This window comes from Pteropus alecto, unplaced genomic scaffold, assembly GCF_000325575.1.
Source record: "Pteropus alecto unplaced genomic scaffold, ASM32557v1 scaffold30, whole genome shotgun sequence".
NCBI lineage: Eukaryota > Metazoa > Chordata > Mammalia > Chiroptera > Pteropodidae > Pteropus > Pteropus alecto.
Window position 1 is genome coordinate 3,401,302 of NW_006429782.1, and position 15,770 is coordinate 3,417,071.

Sequence of the window (15,770 nt, forward strand, 5' to 3'; positions counted from 1 at the left end):
GAGAGAGAGAGAGAGAGAGAGAGACAGACAGACAGACAGACAGACAGACAGACACTATGCTCCACCAGGAACCACAGTGCGAATGAAGGGACGGCCTAACTGAAAGCTTCCCAGATCTTTCAGCAAGTGGTAACCATCAAGGTTCTCCGAAGCTCAGTTGGGGAAAAGAGTTGCAAAGCTACAAGACCTTGACGTTGAACTCCATACGCTGGAGGTGCTGGTGGCCGTGGGTTCTGGGAAGGGGTCCAGATTCTGTGTTAAATAGCCCCGGCTCTGCACTCGGGGGCCCAGGGGCGGAAGCGGCTACTGGAACGGGAGGCCAGGCCCTCACCTCCCGTCGTCGTGGGGCCTCCGGAGCCCCTGCCGCCGCTCCTGCTCATAGCGCAGCTGCTCCTGCTGGCGCCGCAGCTCCTCGCGCTCGCGGTGGATGCGCTCCTGCTCCTTCCTGCGCTCGCGCTCCACGCGCATGCGCTCGCGCTCGAGCCGCTCCCGCTCCATGCGCTCGCGCTCCAGGAGGTGCCGCTGGCACTCGAGCTCCAGGCGCTCCCGCTGCAGTCGCGCCTTCTCCTTCCAGGCCTCCAGGCGCTGCTCCCGCTCCCGCTGCTCGCGCTCTCTGTGGGGACAGGGCAAGGCTGCCTTGATTTCCTGCCATGGAAGCCCCTGGTCACTGGGGCATCGCCCCCCCAAAGGCGCCTGAGCACTTCCGGCTGGCCATTCTGGGTTCGCCGGCTTGGGCCCCAGGCTCGGCTGCTGCCCCAGCTAGGAGGCGGCAGGTGCTAAACAAAGCCACTCCCCGATGAGCTGCTTGGATCCTCCAGAAGATCCAACCTCCAAACCTTCCCTTCCTCAAAACAGCAGAGGCAGGGTGGGCTGGGAGGCGGTGGGCGACAGCAAGGAAACACAGGCCAGGAGGACTTGGCTTAAAGGCCCCAGAATGAAGCCACGTCATTAAGGGGAAAAGTAAAAAAAGGCATAAACCCAGAGCGTAGCCTGGAAGCGACAACAAGAGCTACCCGAGGGAGGGGGCGCTCTGCCGCGGGTTAATGCTCTACAAGGAGCTGTCTCTTTTTCACACCTTCCCTTGAAAAAGGCTGTATTTTTGTCACCGTCAACAGACCTGGCAAGGTGTGGGAACAGAAAAGAAGGCTGAGAGACTGACCATCGTATGCTGGCCTGGCACCAGCAGCCACAGCCAAGGTTATATGTCCTCAGCCTCTGCTACCCAGGAGCTGAGCAGGGACTGGGACGCCCCCCTCTGCATCTGAGGAGCAGTCACTGTCGCCCCACACACTCCACCGGTGCCTGGAAAGGCTCCAAACCAAGCACCAGCCAGCCAGCTGGAAGCCCAAGACCTCCGAAGGCGGTCAAAATGCTTCTCAATGTGCGTTTATTCTCCAAACTGACATAAGCAGGGGCTGAAATCACACGACCTTCAGGAAGTTTCTATGTGATCTGCTTTAGCTCAAAGAAGTTCCCCAAACGCCGTGACAGAGAGCTTTCTGTTTCACGGAGCAACGCTGGAGGGAAAACGACGAGGCTCTAGACACCCGGGCGTGAAACGGCAGAAATCCAAAGTACTCTGATAAACCAGCTCAACAAGACGAGAGGGGCAAAGAACGTTGCTGTGTGACCACTGCTGCGTGAGAAGGCCACCAAACGCAGACACCCCAGGAGTGAAGAAGCCACTATGATAATACCTCTAACAAAGCCACCCCATTCCTTAGCTGCCGTTTCTGATTTTATTTACATAGACTTCTGGAGGGAAGACTGAGGTCTCAACGCTGGGGACCCTCCATCAGAGCCACCCCAGGATGAGGCTGCTCCACGGGCCAGGGTCCAACTTTGGCCAGAGGAAATGCTCAGCAGATAAACCCATGATGGACTGTGATCGGGCTTGAACCCTCACCTTTCGGTCCTGGAGGAAACTCATGGGGGCGGAGTGCAGGGAGTTCAGGCCACATAGGAGACTTGACTGGGGAGAAAGGACAACCGTGCCCCAAGGAGACCAGCGGCCGCCAGCCTGGCTCGGCCCCACTCACCGCCGCCTCTCCGACTCCCGGATTTCCCGCTCCCACTGCCGCTGGCGCTCTCGCTCCCTCTGCTCTTTGATTTTGTCAAATGACAAGATGTCTCTCTTCTCTTTGCTTTCCGATTTGCGATCCTGACTCTTGGAGCTCTGTTTATCAAAATTAGTTTATTAACGTCAGAAAAATGATTACAACAAATGCACAAAGTTAACTACACACATCTGAACTAGACTAGGATTCTTCTGTCGTGTGCAATTTACACGGAGACCACGGCACAGGCCACTTTACTACATGCCCGAGTTCCACTGCATCGTAGAGTCTAGCCCTCAAACGCTGTGAATGAAGGGCATTCGGGAAAGAGAAAAGGGAGAGCAAACCTCGGGAAGACCTACAGGGAGTTTTACTAGCGCAGCCGAGCCACATACACCACGTAACCTAGAGAACTGGGCTTCTCAGAGCCACGGGGCACGAGCACCTGATGCTCATCCGTTCACCAGAGGCAGCCATCAAGCCAGCTGTTCGGCCAGCTGGATGATGGCCTGCACCTTTCACTTCTCGACGGCCGGCTTGGGGCTCAGGCCAGCGGCCTTGAAGTAGACAGAGCAAGCGGCAGGCGCTGTGCTGTAAAGCGGCGCCCCATCGAGGCGGAAAGTATTAACAGGACTTTCACGCTGCTCCATTTCTGGGTAAGGCAGGAAACACCAATGGCCGACTCCCATTTCTGAGGCTCTCAGAGGCTGGGACACCCAAACTGGTGACGAATCAGACTCTCCCAGGAAGCTGTCTCAGGGCCCTAAACACGAGGCCCCCTGCAGACCCACAGCCTGACTCTCCAGGGAAGCGGCCTGGGGGACCACATTTTGAAAAAAGCCGCTCAGCCTAATTCCTTAATCAGTCCACGCAAGAACACAATCAACGAAAGACAAAGCAACCCAATAAAGAGACGGGCAAACGTTAAGACCAAATAGCCTACTGAAAAAAAAAAAAAAGGAAAAAAGAAAGAAAAAAAAGGGGACGAGGGGGAGAAGAGGGATGGACAGACAGATAGGACAACCTCAGGAAGAGGACAGATCTACAGCCCAAAACACCACAGGACACTGACCGCCTGTGAGATGGGCAAAGTTTAGTGTGATCTGCACACACAATAGGCTGGGGTGAGGAGGGACAGACACCCTAAGTTCCAAGGTGAGGGTTCAATCTCATGTGGCGGCCAGCACGGCAGTGGAGTCCCCAAATTGGACTCCTGGGTTCACGGCCTGGCCTTGCCACTTACTAGCGACCTGGTACATGCTACGCATCCCATGAATGTCAGTAGCCTCGGCAACCTTCCTGAAGGGGACCTGATGACATCTGTGACAAAGAATAATGCACGACCACCTCTGATGGGCGTTTCTGGTATGAATGCAAGTCTGCAAGGGGCACACACAGGACGGCCGCCCCACGGCAGTTTTCAAAAAGGGATATGTCCGTCTACACTGGTGAGTACATGTCCTAGCTCTGCAAACACACCATACGCCAATGTGGACGTCACCTTTCTGGCTGTGACATCGTGCTAGTTACAGGAAATAAAACCACTGGGGGAAAGTGGGTTGACGGGCACGTGGGACCTCCGCAGTTTTACCACTTCCTGTGAATCTACACATATTTCAACACTAGATTAAAAAAAGAAAGTTAAGAAGTGGAGCCATACACCTCAGTATGTTAAGCTCTCCAAGACAGATTACATACAAAAGGTATCTGAGGGCGTTGCAGGGGGCCTGGTCAGTGGTGGTGTTCTCAGCGCACACGTGTGCTGCGTGTGTAATGTGCTGAGAACATGTGTGAGGAGCCCGTGTCGAAGTGGAGAGACTTCCGTTTTGCTTGTGTTGTGTCTTCCTGTACTATCTGAATATTCTAATCCTGCATGCATTACTGCTGTCTGGCTAGTGAAAGCATCTTTGTTTTCTTCTCTAAGTTTCTCTTATTTTATGATTTTCCTGTAGCCCACAGAAAAAAATGCCAGCAGAAACTATTCTCTACAGAATCCAAACGTTAACTTAAAAATAGAGTCTCGACAGCGAAGTTCTTGGGTGGACCCTGTTCCCTTTGCGCCCCTGGAAAAGCAGCGCTGTCTCTATCTGTGCTCTCACGTCTGGGACCTTCGTCTGGGAAGCAGAGCTTTGTTTTCCAGAGCAGAGGGAGCAAAACGAGAAGCCACCGGCCTGTCCAGCTGGGCGCACAAGCTCCTTGTCTGAGGACATGCAGACAGTCCTAGGGTGGACTCTACGTCTCTTTTTGGTTAACAGAAGAGTAGAAAATCAACCAAAGAACACGAACGGCCTGCTAACGCTCGGCCAGAGAGCAGCAGCCCGCCCACCGTGCCCGGTGGTGAGCCGCCGTCCGGAACCAGGTCTCCCGGCAGAAGACGGTACAACCTGACGGAGAATCAGTGAAAGGCCGACACTTGCGGAGAGCCAGCGCCGATGAGTACTGTTTTGAAATGAGTTCTAGAACCTGATTTGCCTGTACATATAACCTAGAGTTAACAATGCGCCTCCTGAGGACTTCGAAGAATTCTTAAAAATGTCAAGGGCAAACAATGTTGTTTTCATAATGCAAATCAAAGTAGTCATTAAGCCAACAAAAACAGCGGGACCTGAGATACAGAAGCAATACTCACTCTCTCCTTTGACCTGCTTGTGGTTTTCACACTAATGACAGGCTCTCCTTTTGACTTATCCATCACGACTGTCCGTTCCATTCCTCTGCTTCCTTCAGGAAAAACACAGCCATCTGTGAAAACATGCCGACGCCCTCGCTTCCAGCAAGCGGTGCATGGGCCGGACGGGGGCTCTCGCCACTCTGCCAAGTGACTGGTGCTGACTGCGGGAGCCCCCTGTGACTCACCCCGTCTTCATGAGGATATAAAGGAAGCATGAAATGGCTGGCAGACCCTCACAGGTCTCTGCTCACTGGAATGGAGTGGATGTGATCTGCTCACGTCTTAAACTTAAATCTGAGTCAAAGTGCCTTCTGCGACGTGTACACGAACACATCCCACCTGCAGGGCCCTATTACTCCTCACATTCAATCCTAGTGGCTCCCCGAGAAGCGATTTTGATTTTTATTCCTCCCACACATTCTGGAAAGCTCTGTAAAACTCAGTCCTTGTGCTCCAAATCAGACACTGCCAGCTCTGGGGGAGCCTCCTTAGCACGAGTGGGCTTCCCGTCCTTCGTCTACAGCAGCAAAGGCTCCAAACCGACTCCCCGCTCCACGCTATGCTAAGCAGGCTCTAAACCACTGGAACGATTACTGATTTAGGGAGATTTGCAATACTCGGACATTTTAAAGACACGTTCCTCATGAGACTGCCGGCAAATTACTGCAAACGCTCAAGATTTAACTTCGAATGCACTGCACCAAATCCCAGTGCTCTAGATGGTTGGGTTTTGTTTCTCGTTTTCTCTTTCGGAGCACAGGAGGAGACGGGATTTTTTGCCACAAAACATTTTGTGGAGTCTCGTGCAAATCTGAAGGCGCAGAGCACAAGGAATTTTTATAAAACGACAACAGAAGTGGCATGCTCCAAGGGCAACTGCTTCGAAGGGGACAGATTACGTGAGGGTCTTTCGCTTCACTACTTTTTACTAGACATGGCTTTAACATGCACGTGGGAAAAACCTGACAACACACCTGTAGAACTGTACTGAATTAGTTTCACGAACTAGAATACCCCCCTCTGGCAAGTGTCTCTCTTCTGCTGGAGACTCAGGACAAGCAGGAACCCTAGTCACTGAACTGGAGCGCCAGTGAGCTTAAGTCACCACCCACAGCACCTCCGGACTGCCGCTGCCCAGCAGGAACTCCGGTATGCCATCTCATCGCCTGGGGCTCTGCTACTTTAACGGCCCCCCACGAGAAGCCAAACTCAGCAAAGCCACCAAAAGCTCGCGTGCCCACTTGATCTATGACACCCACCAGCCACCACCCTGACTGGCTCTTCCCAGTTCCTGAACACTTAGACGCTCATCACCTGATTTCGTGACTCTGGACCGATTTGTGGCTCCCGGTTTCAGCTCATCCTCATCTTTTTCTTCCTTCTTAATGTCTTCGGGCTTTTTTTCCTCCTTTTTCTCGACCTTCTCCTCCTTCTTAATTACGGTTCTACATAAAAATGTGGTTATCAAACTTGAGTTCCCGAGACTCTACCAGGAGCGCTTCGCTCGCTCAGATATACAACAAACCAGCCTGGCGGGAAGTGGATGGAGGGAACTGTTTAAAAACCGTGGGGGTGATAACCCCCTCTCCAGGCGCAACCCCTACTCCCACCTGAGTTATCTGCTACATCCCAAACATGCAGGATGAAACGGCAGGCTCGTGGGGATGTTTTTCCAAAATGCCAGCTGCACTCGTATGTAAGACAGGCGCGCGAGTGGACGCGAGAAAACACTCCAACCATGTAAGGATGCTTGTGAAGAACTACCGTGTAAATGTTTCGTCGTGAAACGAAATGTGTGGAATATTAAGTTTCGTGGGGAAAAACATTTTTCCCAAGTAGGCACAGTACAAAATAGAATGGAGGTACCGTAAGAGGATGGGAAGTCCCCGCGGCACGAAACAGTGGCCCACCGCCCACCCACCCACCAGCACTCGCGCCTGCTAAATGCATATTTTGGGGAGTTAAAATGGTGTGTTATATGTCAGCAAATATGGAAACTGTTAGGAACAATTCAACCGAAGGCAGTTTTATTCTAAGCAGTGAAATAAATCATCATTGCCATTCAAATCTGTCTCAGGCAGCTAAACTCTATGCTTATCAAATGCCCACAATGTGCCAGGCTCCGGGACGAGAAAGCCAGGCCGCTCTGGGTTAACCAGCACTTCTTGCCTGCTGGAATGTTTTATGGCACTTCTAGAGACTGACGTAATGGGATGGCACTCGACATGCTGCCCTATAGTGCTTTTCGCCTCGTGCTTTAAAGGTTAGTGTGTGTGGACACACACACGGATCTGGTTCCTTTCAACTGCTGCACACCTCACGGTCATTCCCCATTTTCCTTCTGACCTACTAGAGACTGCTTCCAGTGACGCCACGACTACAGACAAGGCTGCCATGGATCATCTCGGATGCGCCTCCCCCCTGCAGGAGACCTGAAGGGTGTCTGGACAGGAGACCCGTCCCCTATTTGTTCTGGACTCACATGGTACCTCCCACACACAAAGAACCTGTTGATAAAACTAAGTTAAAAAGTAATTCCTAAAAAAAACAAAGTATATAGGAAAAAAAGGCTGAAGGGATATAAACCAAAAAGTATCCCCCGGGGTAGTGGGTCACACCTGACTTCGGCATGTGCATTCCCAGCGGCAATCACAGAGCAATCGCCACTCGTCCAGGACAGCCAAGACAAGTCAGCCACCTCCGTGGAAGAGCTTCCCTATGTCGCTCAGGCTGACCACTGAGCATAAAAATTCTTAGAATGAAAGATTAAGATAGATTTTTACTTGAAGAAAAATAAGCTTAAAAACAAATTTTAAAATGCTCAATCTCCTAGGCAAACCACTTGAAGGCAGTTTGGTTTTAAACATCTTAAGCTCATCACCCAGTTAAGTGCCCATCGCTGGGGACAGCGGCTCAGGAGTAAATTCTGGCCTTGACACTTGCAAGCCGGGCTGTGTGACCCTGGGCCAGCACAGCCCCTTTCTGAGCCCGTTTCCTCTTCTCCACAGAGCACAGACCTCACGGGACTTGCCCAGGGGTTAAAGGAACCCCCAGCCCGTGGTAGCTGGTTGTCTCCCTTCCTTTATGCTGTAAACACACCTCACTTTTATGATTAGACAATCAAGGAGTAAAATGTAACTCAAGACACCAAGAGAATCAAGAACTCTCAATAGCTCTCCATGCTCTACCAACACAGATTTTTCAGCACCCTTCGTAGATGTGTCCGTCTTTAGAGAAACTGCTAATAAAAGTGTAGGTCTCACTTCCAAGTAGGTGAAGGCTAATCTGACATCCATTTCTCACGCACCTACGATTTCCAACATGGCCACGATAAAGGCTGTCAATTACATCTTTAAAAACCAAGTCCGACTTACGAGTATTGACGTCCATGGTCACGTATACACAATGCTAAATTTTCTTATGTAAAAAACGGCAAAATGGAATTACTGAGACTGACAGATTCTCAGCAAAGGGTTCAGTTTTTACAGTGTGAGTGGACCTGTAAGTGTGAGGGCCCAGACGTTAAGAATGAAACAGAAGTATTATTCTTTCATCTTGTGTGTGTTTTTTTAAAAATAGGGTACTAAGTTGTTTGGACATGCATACTAATTAAGGACCATCTGAATCCACTTTTCAGAGTTATAGGTTACTTCAATTAATAACTGCATTGAAAGCTGACTTTAAAAAGGCAGCAAGATGCAAAACCACCTCTGGTTTAAATAAGAAGCTGGGAAGGCTGTCTATGCAAAGAAGACCACATGCCTGTTTCATGAGTGACCCTGTGGCCGCCACCTGCCCTCCTCCCAGCCATCGTCCCAAAAGAAAGGTTAAAAAAAATCACTTTACTTTTCAATTTTGATCTCCACAGAATGATGCCTGTCAACACTAGACACTTTTTCCTTCTTCACTTCACACTCTTTTCTGTCGGACAGCTTCTTCCCAGCAGGTTCATTCTTAGCCTAAAATATAATGCGGATAAACAGCTCACAGGTCAGGTCTTGTCGTGTGTGGTGCTTGGGAGCTACAGCAGGCAAAGACCGCCTCACCTTCTCTACGGAGATCATTCTCCCATGAAGTTCAGTTCTGTGGAGATGGCTGATACACTTTGTCGCCTCATCGGATGTTGACATGGTGACAAAGCCGTAGCAGCGAGCACCAGGACTGCGGGCGTTGGTCACCACTTTGGCCCCGACAACCTTTGTGGGAAAGGGCACTCTTATTTTCTCAAATAACCACATGATATGTCAAAAGTTATTAGCAGATAACTGATCAGAATTATTTCCACTAGTTTTCACTTCTCCAGAAATTGTCGGATCTTCAGTTATTAAAGTGGTTCTAGTTAATCCTTACCTATCAAAATACAACTGCTTTTGATACAAGATCAGCCCTTGTAGTGACAGCAAAAAACCAGGAAAGCTAAAGACAGTTAAACTTCACTAACCGCAACTTGTTAATTAATCAAAAGCCCTCCTCACTTGGATCATTTTCTCCAACTGCACTGTATCTGTGGATAGCTGAGGGCTTTTATGTGCTCAGAAACGCACCCCAGTCTATGTGGACCAAGGCGAGCGCCGGCCCAGATGCAGAGTGAATGCCCATTTCCGGCCAGACTGGAGTACCAAGTATTTATCCTCCTGTCTGCTGAAACAACTAAAAAACGGGAGGAAATGCGGGCAACAAGGGTTTACAGACACACAGGTTGGAGACCATAGGAGGAGGGCCTGAGGGGGGCGCTACCCGGGGTGAGCAGAGCTCCGAGTCTGAGGAGATCCAGGCAGCAGGCAACCATACTACCACAGAGGACAGAGCTGTGCAGAGACGGTGGCAGGAAGCTGCCGAGGGTCCCTTGAGCAGCGCACGCATGAGGAAATCAGCGAGGCCAGGGAGGGGACCAGCTGCAGGAGCTGAGGGAACAATCCCCGGGCTTGCTCCATGCTGCAAATGGCCCATTCCCCGCCCCAGAGTGAACTCAGTGACCGGGATTGCAAAGCCTGTCATTCCCGGGCATCAGGCCGAGTGCGTGGAAGGGCGGTGCCTAGGAGGCGATGACACCGGCCTCAAGCTAAGGCTGCTTGGGCCCGATGGCAAAGCCTAACAGCTCCCTCAGAGGGAGCGAGTGACTGGACTGTGCCCCAGCCAAAACTCAAGGACATTTGTAGGGACACAAGGATAACCAGTTCTCATCAAGGCAAGAGTCCCAACGCCTGGCATCTAATCAGAAACGACTGGGCTAGCGGAGAAAAATCCAACTCTAATGAGGAAAACCAACTGACTGATAGAAACACCCAGAAATGACACAATGACAGAATTAGTGGACAAAGATACCAAACGGTTTTCGCTTTATCCTATTCAAGAAGGCAGAGGAATGGCTAAGCACGTCAGGTGGAAACATGGATGTTTAAGAACACCCGCACCGAACTTCTGTAGACGAAAAATGTATTGGATGAGACTGACAGCTGAGACTACAGAAGAAAAGATCCGAACGCCTGACGACAGTAAGGGAAGCTATTCAAAACGAAACCAAGAAAGAAGACCGACATGGAAGAAACCAGAGCAACAGTGACTTATGGGATGTGTGGTGTCCTCAGAGGCAGGCGGCACAGGAGAAACCTCAGCAAACGAAATCAACACACGTCACCAGCAAAGTGCTCCAAACCAGCGATAAAGAGAAAATGAGAGGCGGCCGGAGGAACAGAAGCCACGTGAGTGCACGAGAACAAAGCTGAGGACCGTGGCCCAAACCGGTGGGGAGCGACGTGCGCCATAAGCAGTGGGGCGGCTCTGTCGTCTCAAAGATCAACGAACCCGGAATTCCATGCCCGCGGAAACGGCTTCCAAAACGAAAGCAAAAGAACCACTTTTGTGGATCTACAGATTTCCCATCGGCAACCCTGCCCTACAAGAACTGTTCACGGAGGGAGATGGTAACTAGTGGGCACTCGGATACAAACAAAAAGGAACAAAGAGCACCCCAAACTGTAAACACGTGGGAGATAAAAAAAAAAACAAAACGCACATTTTGTTCTTATTTATTAATCTCTTTTAAGGATAATTGTTAAAAAAAAAAATTTCCACAAAAACAAACCAAGAATACACTGTGTGGTTCACTGACTAGAAGTAAAACATACGATGGCGCCGTGGTAAAGGCTGAGGGGCAACGGCGGGCCACTACCATGAGGCACGTACCACTGTATGATGTCACTGGGAGGGACCGAGGTCAGTTAAGACAAGCCCTAATTCCTACAAGCAACCACTAAAAAAAAGTTATAGTTCAACCAAAACAACAAAGACGACATCGAAAGGGAAAACAGTATCTTGAGACAAATGAAAATGGAAAGTCAACAACGGGATGCGGCAAAGCCGTTCTAAGAGGGAAGTTCACAATGAATGCCCATGTCAACAAACAAGAAAAATCTCGAATCAACAACCTAACTTTACACCTCGAGGAACTAGAATTTAGATATACCAGTTATATATATAGTTATAGATTAATAAACCACAAATTGTAAAAAAAAAAAAACAAAAACCCAATGCAAAGGGCGGCAAATGAACAGGAACACTGCAGTCAAGAAGAAACGGGACAGAGAAAACAGCGAGATGGCAGACTGAAACCCCGCCCCACGAATGTTCGCGTTAAATGCAAACCTCCTGTAAGACGGTCCAAGAAGTGAGGGTAGAGCCAGCACCTAGGGGAGTACAGAGGGCCCAAGACCCGGGAACCCTGTGTTCCGGCTCTGACCATCTGAGTGAGCCTGAACAAGTCATCTCCTCTCTCTGGACCTGTAACCCAACTGAGAGATGACGAGGCGGGGTCCACGCTCTTTGAGTTCCCCGCAGACCCGGACATTTGTGTTTCTGCCTGCAGGGCTGGAGGAGTGCTGCTCTGTCTGCAGAGAAAAGCTCCCATCCACCCAGAGCATCTCCTACAGGGCCGAAGGTGACAGGAGCCTCTTCTGAGGGGCACACAAGTGTCAGCTCTCTGACTGCAGAGATGAAGCTTAACATTCTTGCCTCTCCTCAAGGTCAGGGGGCTGAGCCAATTATGGGGTCATTTGACCTTTACACCAAACTAATCATCCTTGCAAGGCATCACTTAAAATGGCAGTTAAGCCCAAATGAGAGTGGACACCATGAGAACCTCACACGTCCCTGTCCCCCTTTCCCTATGGCCTTCTAGCTCTTCGCAGCAGCCTTTGACGTTCACCTGGTCCCACCACAGAGACTTCCTTTATCCGGACCTGAGGCCAAGGGCCAACTCAGGCCTTCCCCTTACATATCACCACCTCAGCAAGCTTTGTCGAACCTACCTCCCAAATCCAAATCAGGCCTCCCTACCACACACGAATGGCGTGCTGTAATTTTCCTTAATATACTTATCAGAATGTGTGGTATGTTTATTGCGTAAATGATTTTTCCACCAGCCTACAAGATCTATGGTGACAGGGACTTCCTATCTGTTTACACAGGCTTTATAATCAGTGCCTGGGTCCAGAAGGGAGTCAACAAAATCAATGAGTAGATTACAGCTTAATAGTTTTAGAAGGCCTTCTGAATGCTGCTTCTAGGTCCTATCTGCTTAAGTCACCAATGCATTCACCAATTATCTAATTGGGTGACACAGACCTGAGCAAGGAATGACCTGGGCAGCCAGGTTGAGACAGCCACCGAAACTCTGCCTGGAATCTCCGCAGCTTCTCAACACCTCACCTACCTCTCCGAGAGGGCTGCTTCCTGCAGGCACCCAGGGGACCAGGGCGTGCCTACGACTCACTTAGTAAGGCTGCTTCATCATCTAATTTCAAGATAACAGGATCATTTTTAAAAATCCTTCAAGTTCCTTGGAAGACTTCCGAATTGTATTGTTTTCCTCCTGCACCTGTGAGCAGCCTGAGTTGATTTATTTATAAACCACTATCGCGTTCCAGTTCTCCAACTATACACTTAAGATGCTATTAAGATTTTAGAAAATGCTACATGTCAACTCCTCGCTTACTGTTAAGAACGAAAACTCAGCATGCCAGTTTTAAGTTTTGTATACACTAAAAGACGGCAGTGTTTTCGAAAAGTTAGAAAAAACCACAAGAACATTTAGATTGGGACTCCTTATCCACGTTTTCTGAGCGCTGTTCTACATGATTGTCTGCTCTGCCTGTTATCCATTGTCCACCAGAAAACAAGGCACATCACCCCAAGCCAGGTGGCTTTTCCCCCTAGAGGATTCCTCCCCTGCCTTTCTTAAAATCAGAAACGACCACCGATAAAATTAACGGCGGCACCAAGGAAGCTTCTAAACCCTTGGGCGCGTTTTTTAACGCTAAATCAAAGCTGGGTGGTGAAACGTGAGGGAGAGCATACCTTTCCATACTTGCTGAAAAGGTTCTTCAGATCTGTCGCTCGAGTTGTGGAAGACAGTCCACTGACCCACAGATTCCGGCCAGAACTGCTGCCCGCCCGACCTGGAGCAGGAGGGAGAGGATTATGTTTGGCTTCCAGGCATCATAGGAAGCACAGCCACGCCTAAGTTGGTGGCCCTCTCTTAAACCCTAATAACTATGTTCAATTTCGACTCTTCTGATTCAAGAATTTAATTACTGCCACAACCTAGGACAGAAGACAAAAACTTTGAGTGGCAGAAACTGAGTTTTCTTACTTGAGAAATAATCATGTCCAAGTTAGTGACAAACTGAAATGTCTTTCAACGATCGGTTCCCAACCAAGACAGAAGTTTCTAGAACTCCTGTTACACTGCTATGCAAGGGAAACTAGGACTATAATAGGATGTAGTATAACAGGATTTTCACTAGCCCAAAAATGACAACCTCGAGAGAGACATAAAAGTCAGCTCGCCGACATTTAAAGATAGTCTCTCAAGACACCACCAAGACGGTTCGTTCCAGTAATCTACAATGGAACAACTACTGGATCCAGAGAGACTGTGGCTCCCACAGGCCCCTCCCTCCATCCCAAACTAAGGACTCCATAGGTGGCCCCCAACCACGTAAGTTAAATCATACCTTTTTCATCTTTAATGATTGGCTTTATATCTTTTTCTTCCTTAAAAGAGCTAGAGACAAAAGTGAATGTTAATCACACAGGAAAAGAATGAGAGAGAACTAAATTAAAAGCATATGTGCTAAAACTGAATACCTACCAGAAAATTAGTCTGAAATAAAATTTTAACAGACACCTTTGCAAGCTTATATTGGATATCTGACCCTCCCCCCCCAAAAATACAATGTCAGATTCTTAAGTCAATTCGATTTAGCTGAAGAGAACGCTTAACGATTTAAGAAGACAACCATAGTAGGTTGAGAAAAAGAAAAGGAATCAAATCACCCATTAAAAATACACAAAGAGAAATAAAACATTCTTTAGAAGTAAGCTACAATTTCGTCAGTCTGGCTGGCCAATTGCAGAAAAAACAGCTTATGTGTGTCATTAAACGACCAATGAAAAGGAGATAGCGTCTGGTCTAAAACTGAGAAAAAACAAACCTCATTTTCTGATCAGCGCCCTCACTGGCTGAGGACTCTTTAGGAGCCGGAGGGACTTCATTACAAGCTTCAAAAGCAAACTTCTTCACGTCTTCTTTGCTATCTCTGGGGTCTGGGCTTGAGGCTTCCCGGGGCGCTTCCGCGACCTCCTCGCTAGAGGCTTCCGCGCGCTCTGACGCTTTACTACTCTGCTCAACTGGCTCCTCTAGCCCTACAGGCTCACAGTCCGTCCTCTCGTCACCGCCTGTCTGCTCCACGGGCTCCCTTTTCACTACCGCTAACAGGGTGTCTGCCTTGCTCCACTGAGCTTGTGCCGTTGACTCGCTGGCCAAATCTAAATCACCCTCCTCCGGATGGCCGCTGCCAAAAAGGTCCTCTTCCTCCGCAAGCTTTCTGTCTGGCCCCACGCTACTTGTATCCTGTGCAAATGGCTGCTCCAGCTCGGAACCTTCTTCTTTTACTGGCTCAGATTTACAAGTTTCCCCCAAAATGTCGAGTATTTTCTCATTTTCTACGGATTTAACAGGAATAGAATGGCACAAGGTTTAATTACCAGGGAAATACAGCAATCACAAATGCGGAACTGGCACGGCTGCCACTAACACGAAGAGAACTGCTAGCTACACAGAGATTGGAAAACCCGCGGGTACACACGTTACACTGGTTACACTACCTGCGCTCCGACCGCCTGCTAGAGCAAGCCGCTACGCTACCCGGAAGAGAAAAGCATCCCAGAGATTTAACCCCCAAAACCTTCTGGCTGATTCTTGACAGTCTTCATTCTGTCGTCGTTTATATATGACTCTTCCAAATTTAGCTTCCAAAGTCCAAGTTGCTTAACTGAATGTATCACCATTCACTGAACAGCTCAATTTCCAAATTTCCAAATTTCCAAATTTCTTTGAATTTCTTTTAACAGAACAGTCCAACATGAAAACCAGAATCTCTTCCATCGGTGCTCTGAGATACTTGCAGTCCAGAAAGTGAATAGTATTTGTTTGGAATTCTCATGAAGAAACTCTTTCCTCTTCTGGAATCCATTACGTCTCAATGTTTTAAAATTTATCTCCCTACCGCTACCTGCACTGCCTGAATTAAAAACCACAAAGTTAAGCTATTGCCCAATATCACAAGATCTGTTTTGTGGGGTGCAGAGGTATTAGCTCTTGAGAGGCATGCAAACTCTTTCTACATACGTTTAAGCATCATTTATATTTAAAAAGGCATGAGATCGGTTCATCTCACCGATACGTTTTGCAAAATGAGAAGTTAGCCACTTTCACAGATCTGGTGATATGGCTGGGTTTCCAATCTCTATGATCCTGGTATGTTCTGGATCGTAAACCTTTAGAACAACATACTACAGTAAGGCAACTTTTTAAAATTTAAGAATTCAAATTAGAGAAGGTGGAAAATTAGAATGGTTCCAAACCCCCACTGGTAAATTTTTCATTGAACAGTACCTGGCTCCAAGGATGGCTCTTCAATTTCCTGCAAAAAAAAACCATAAATAAGATAGTGCCAGACGGGTGAAACCTATAGTTTATT

The 15,770-nt window shown here is 48.8% G+C and overlaps 1 protein-coding gene across 3 annotated transcripts in view; it reads right to left on the bottom strand.

The window, feature by feature from the left end:
- The window catches only part of SAFB2 (scaffold attachment factor B2), a 42,910-nt gene that overhangs the window by 4,975 nt on the left and 22,165 nt on the right, over positions 1-15,770 (bottom strand). The window contains exons 8-16 of one of the 3 annotated variants that reach the window (XM_015585667.2): positions 14,223-14,368; positions 13,743-13,792; positions 13,084-13,184; positions 8,775-8,924; positions 8,575-8,687; positions 6,043-6,173; positions 4,687-4,799; positions 2,040-2,176; positions 332-613 (exon numbers count right to left, since the gene is read on the bottom strand). In XM_015585667.2, coding sequence (XP_015441153.1) covers positions 332-613; positions 2,040-2,176; positions 4,687-4,799; positions 6,043-6,173; positions 8,575-8,687; positions 8,775-8,924; positions 13,084-13,184; positions 13,743-13,792; positions 14,223-14,368 — 1,223 coding nt within the window. Of the gene's footprint in view, positions 1-331; positions 614-2,039; positions 2,177-4,686; positions 4,800-6,042; positions 6,174-8,574; positions 8,688-8,774; positions 8,925-13,083; positions 13,185-13,742; positions 13,793-14,222; positions 14,734-15,770 lie in introns of all 3 variants that reach the window. The other 2 variants (XM_006904123.3, XM_015585670.2) reach the window with 2 other exon arrangements.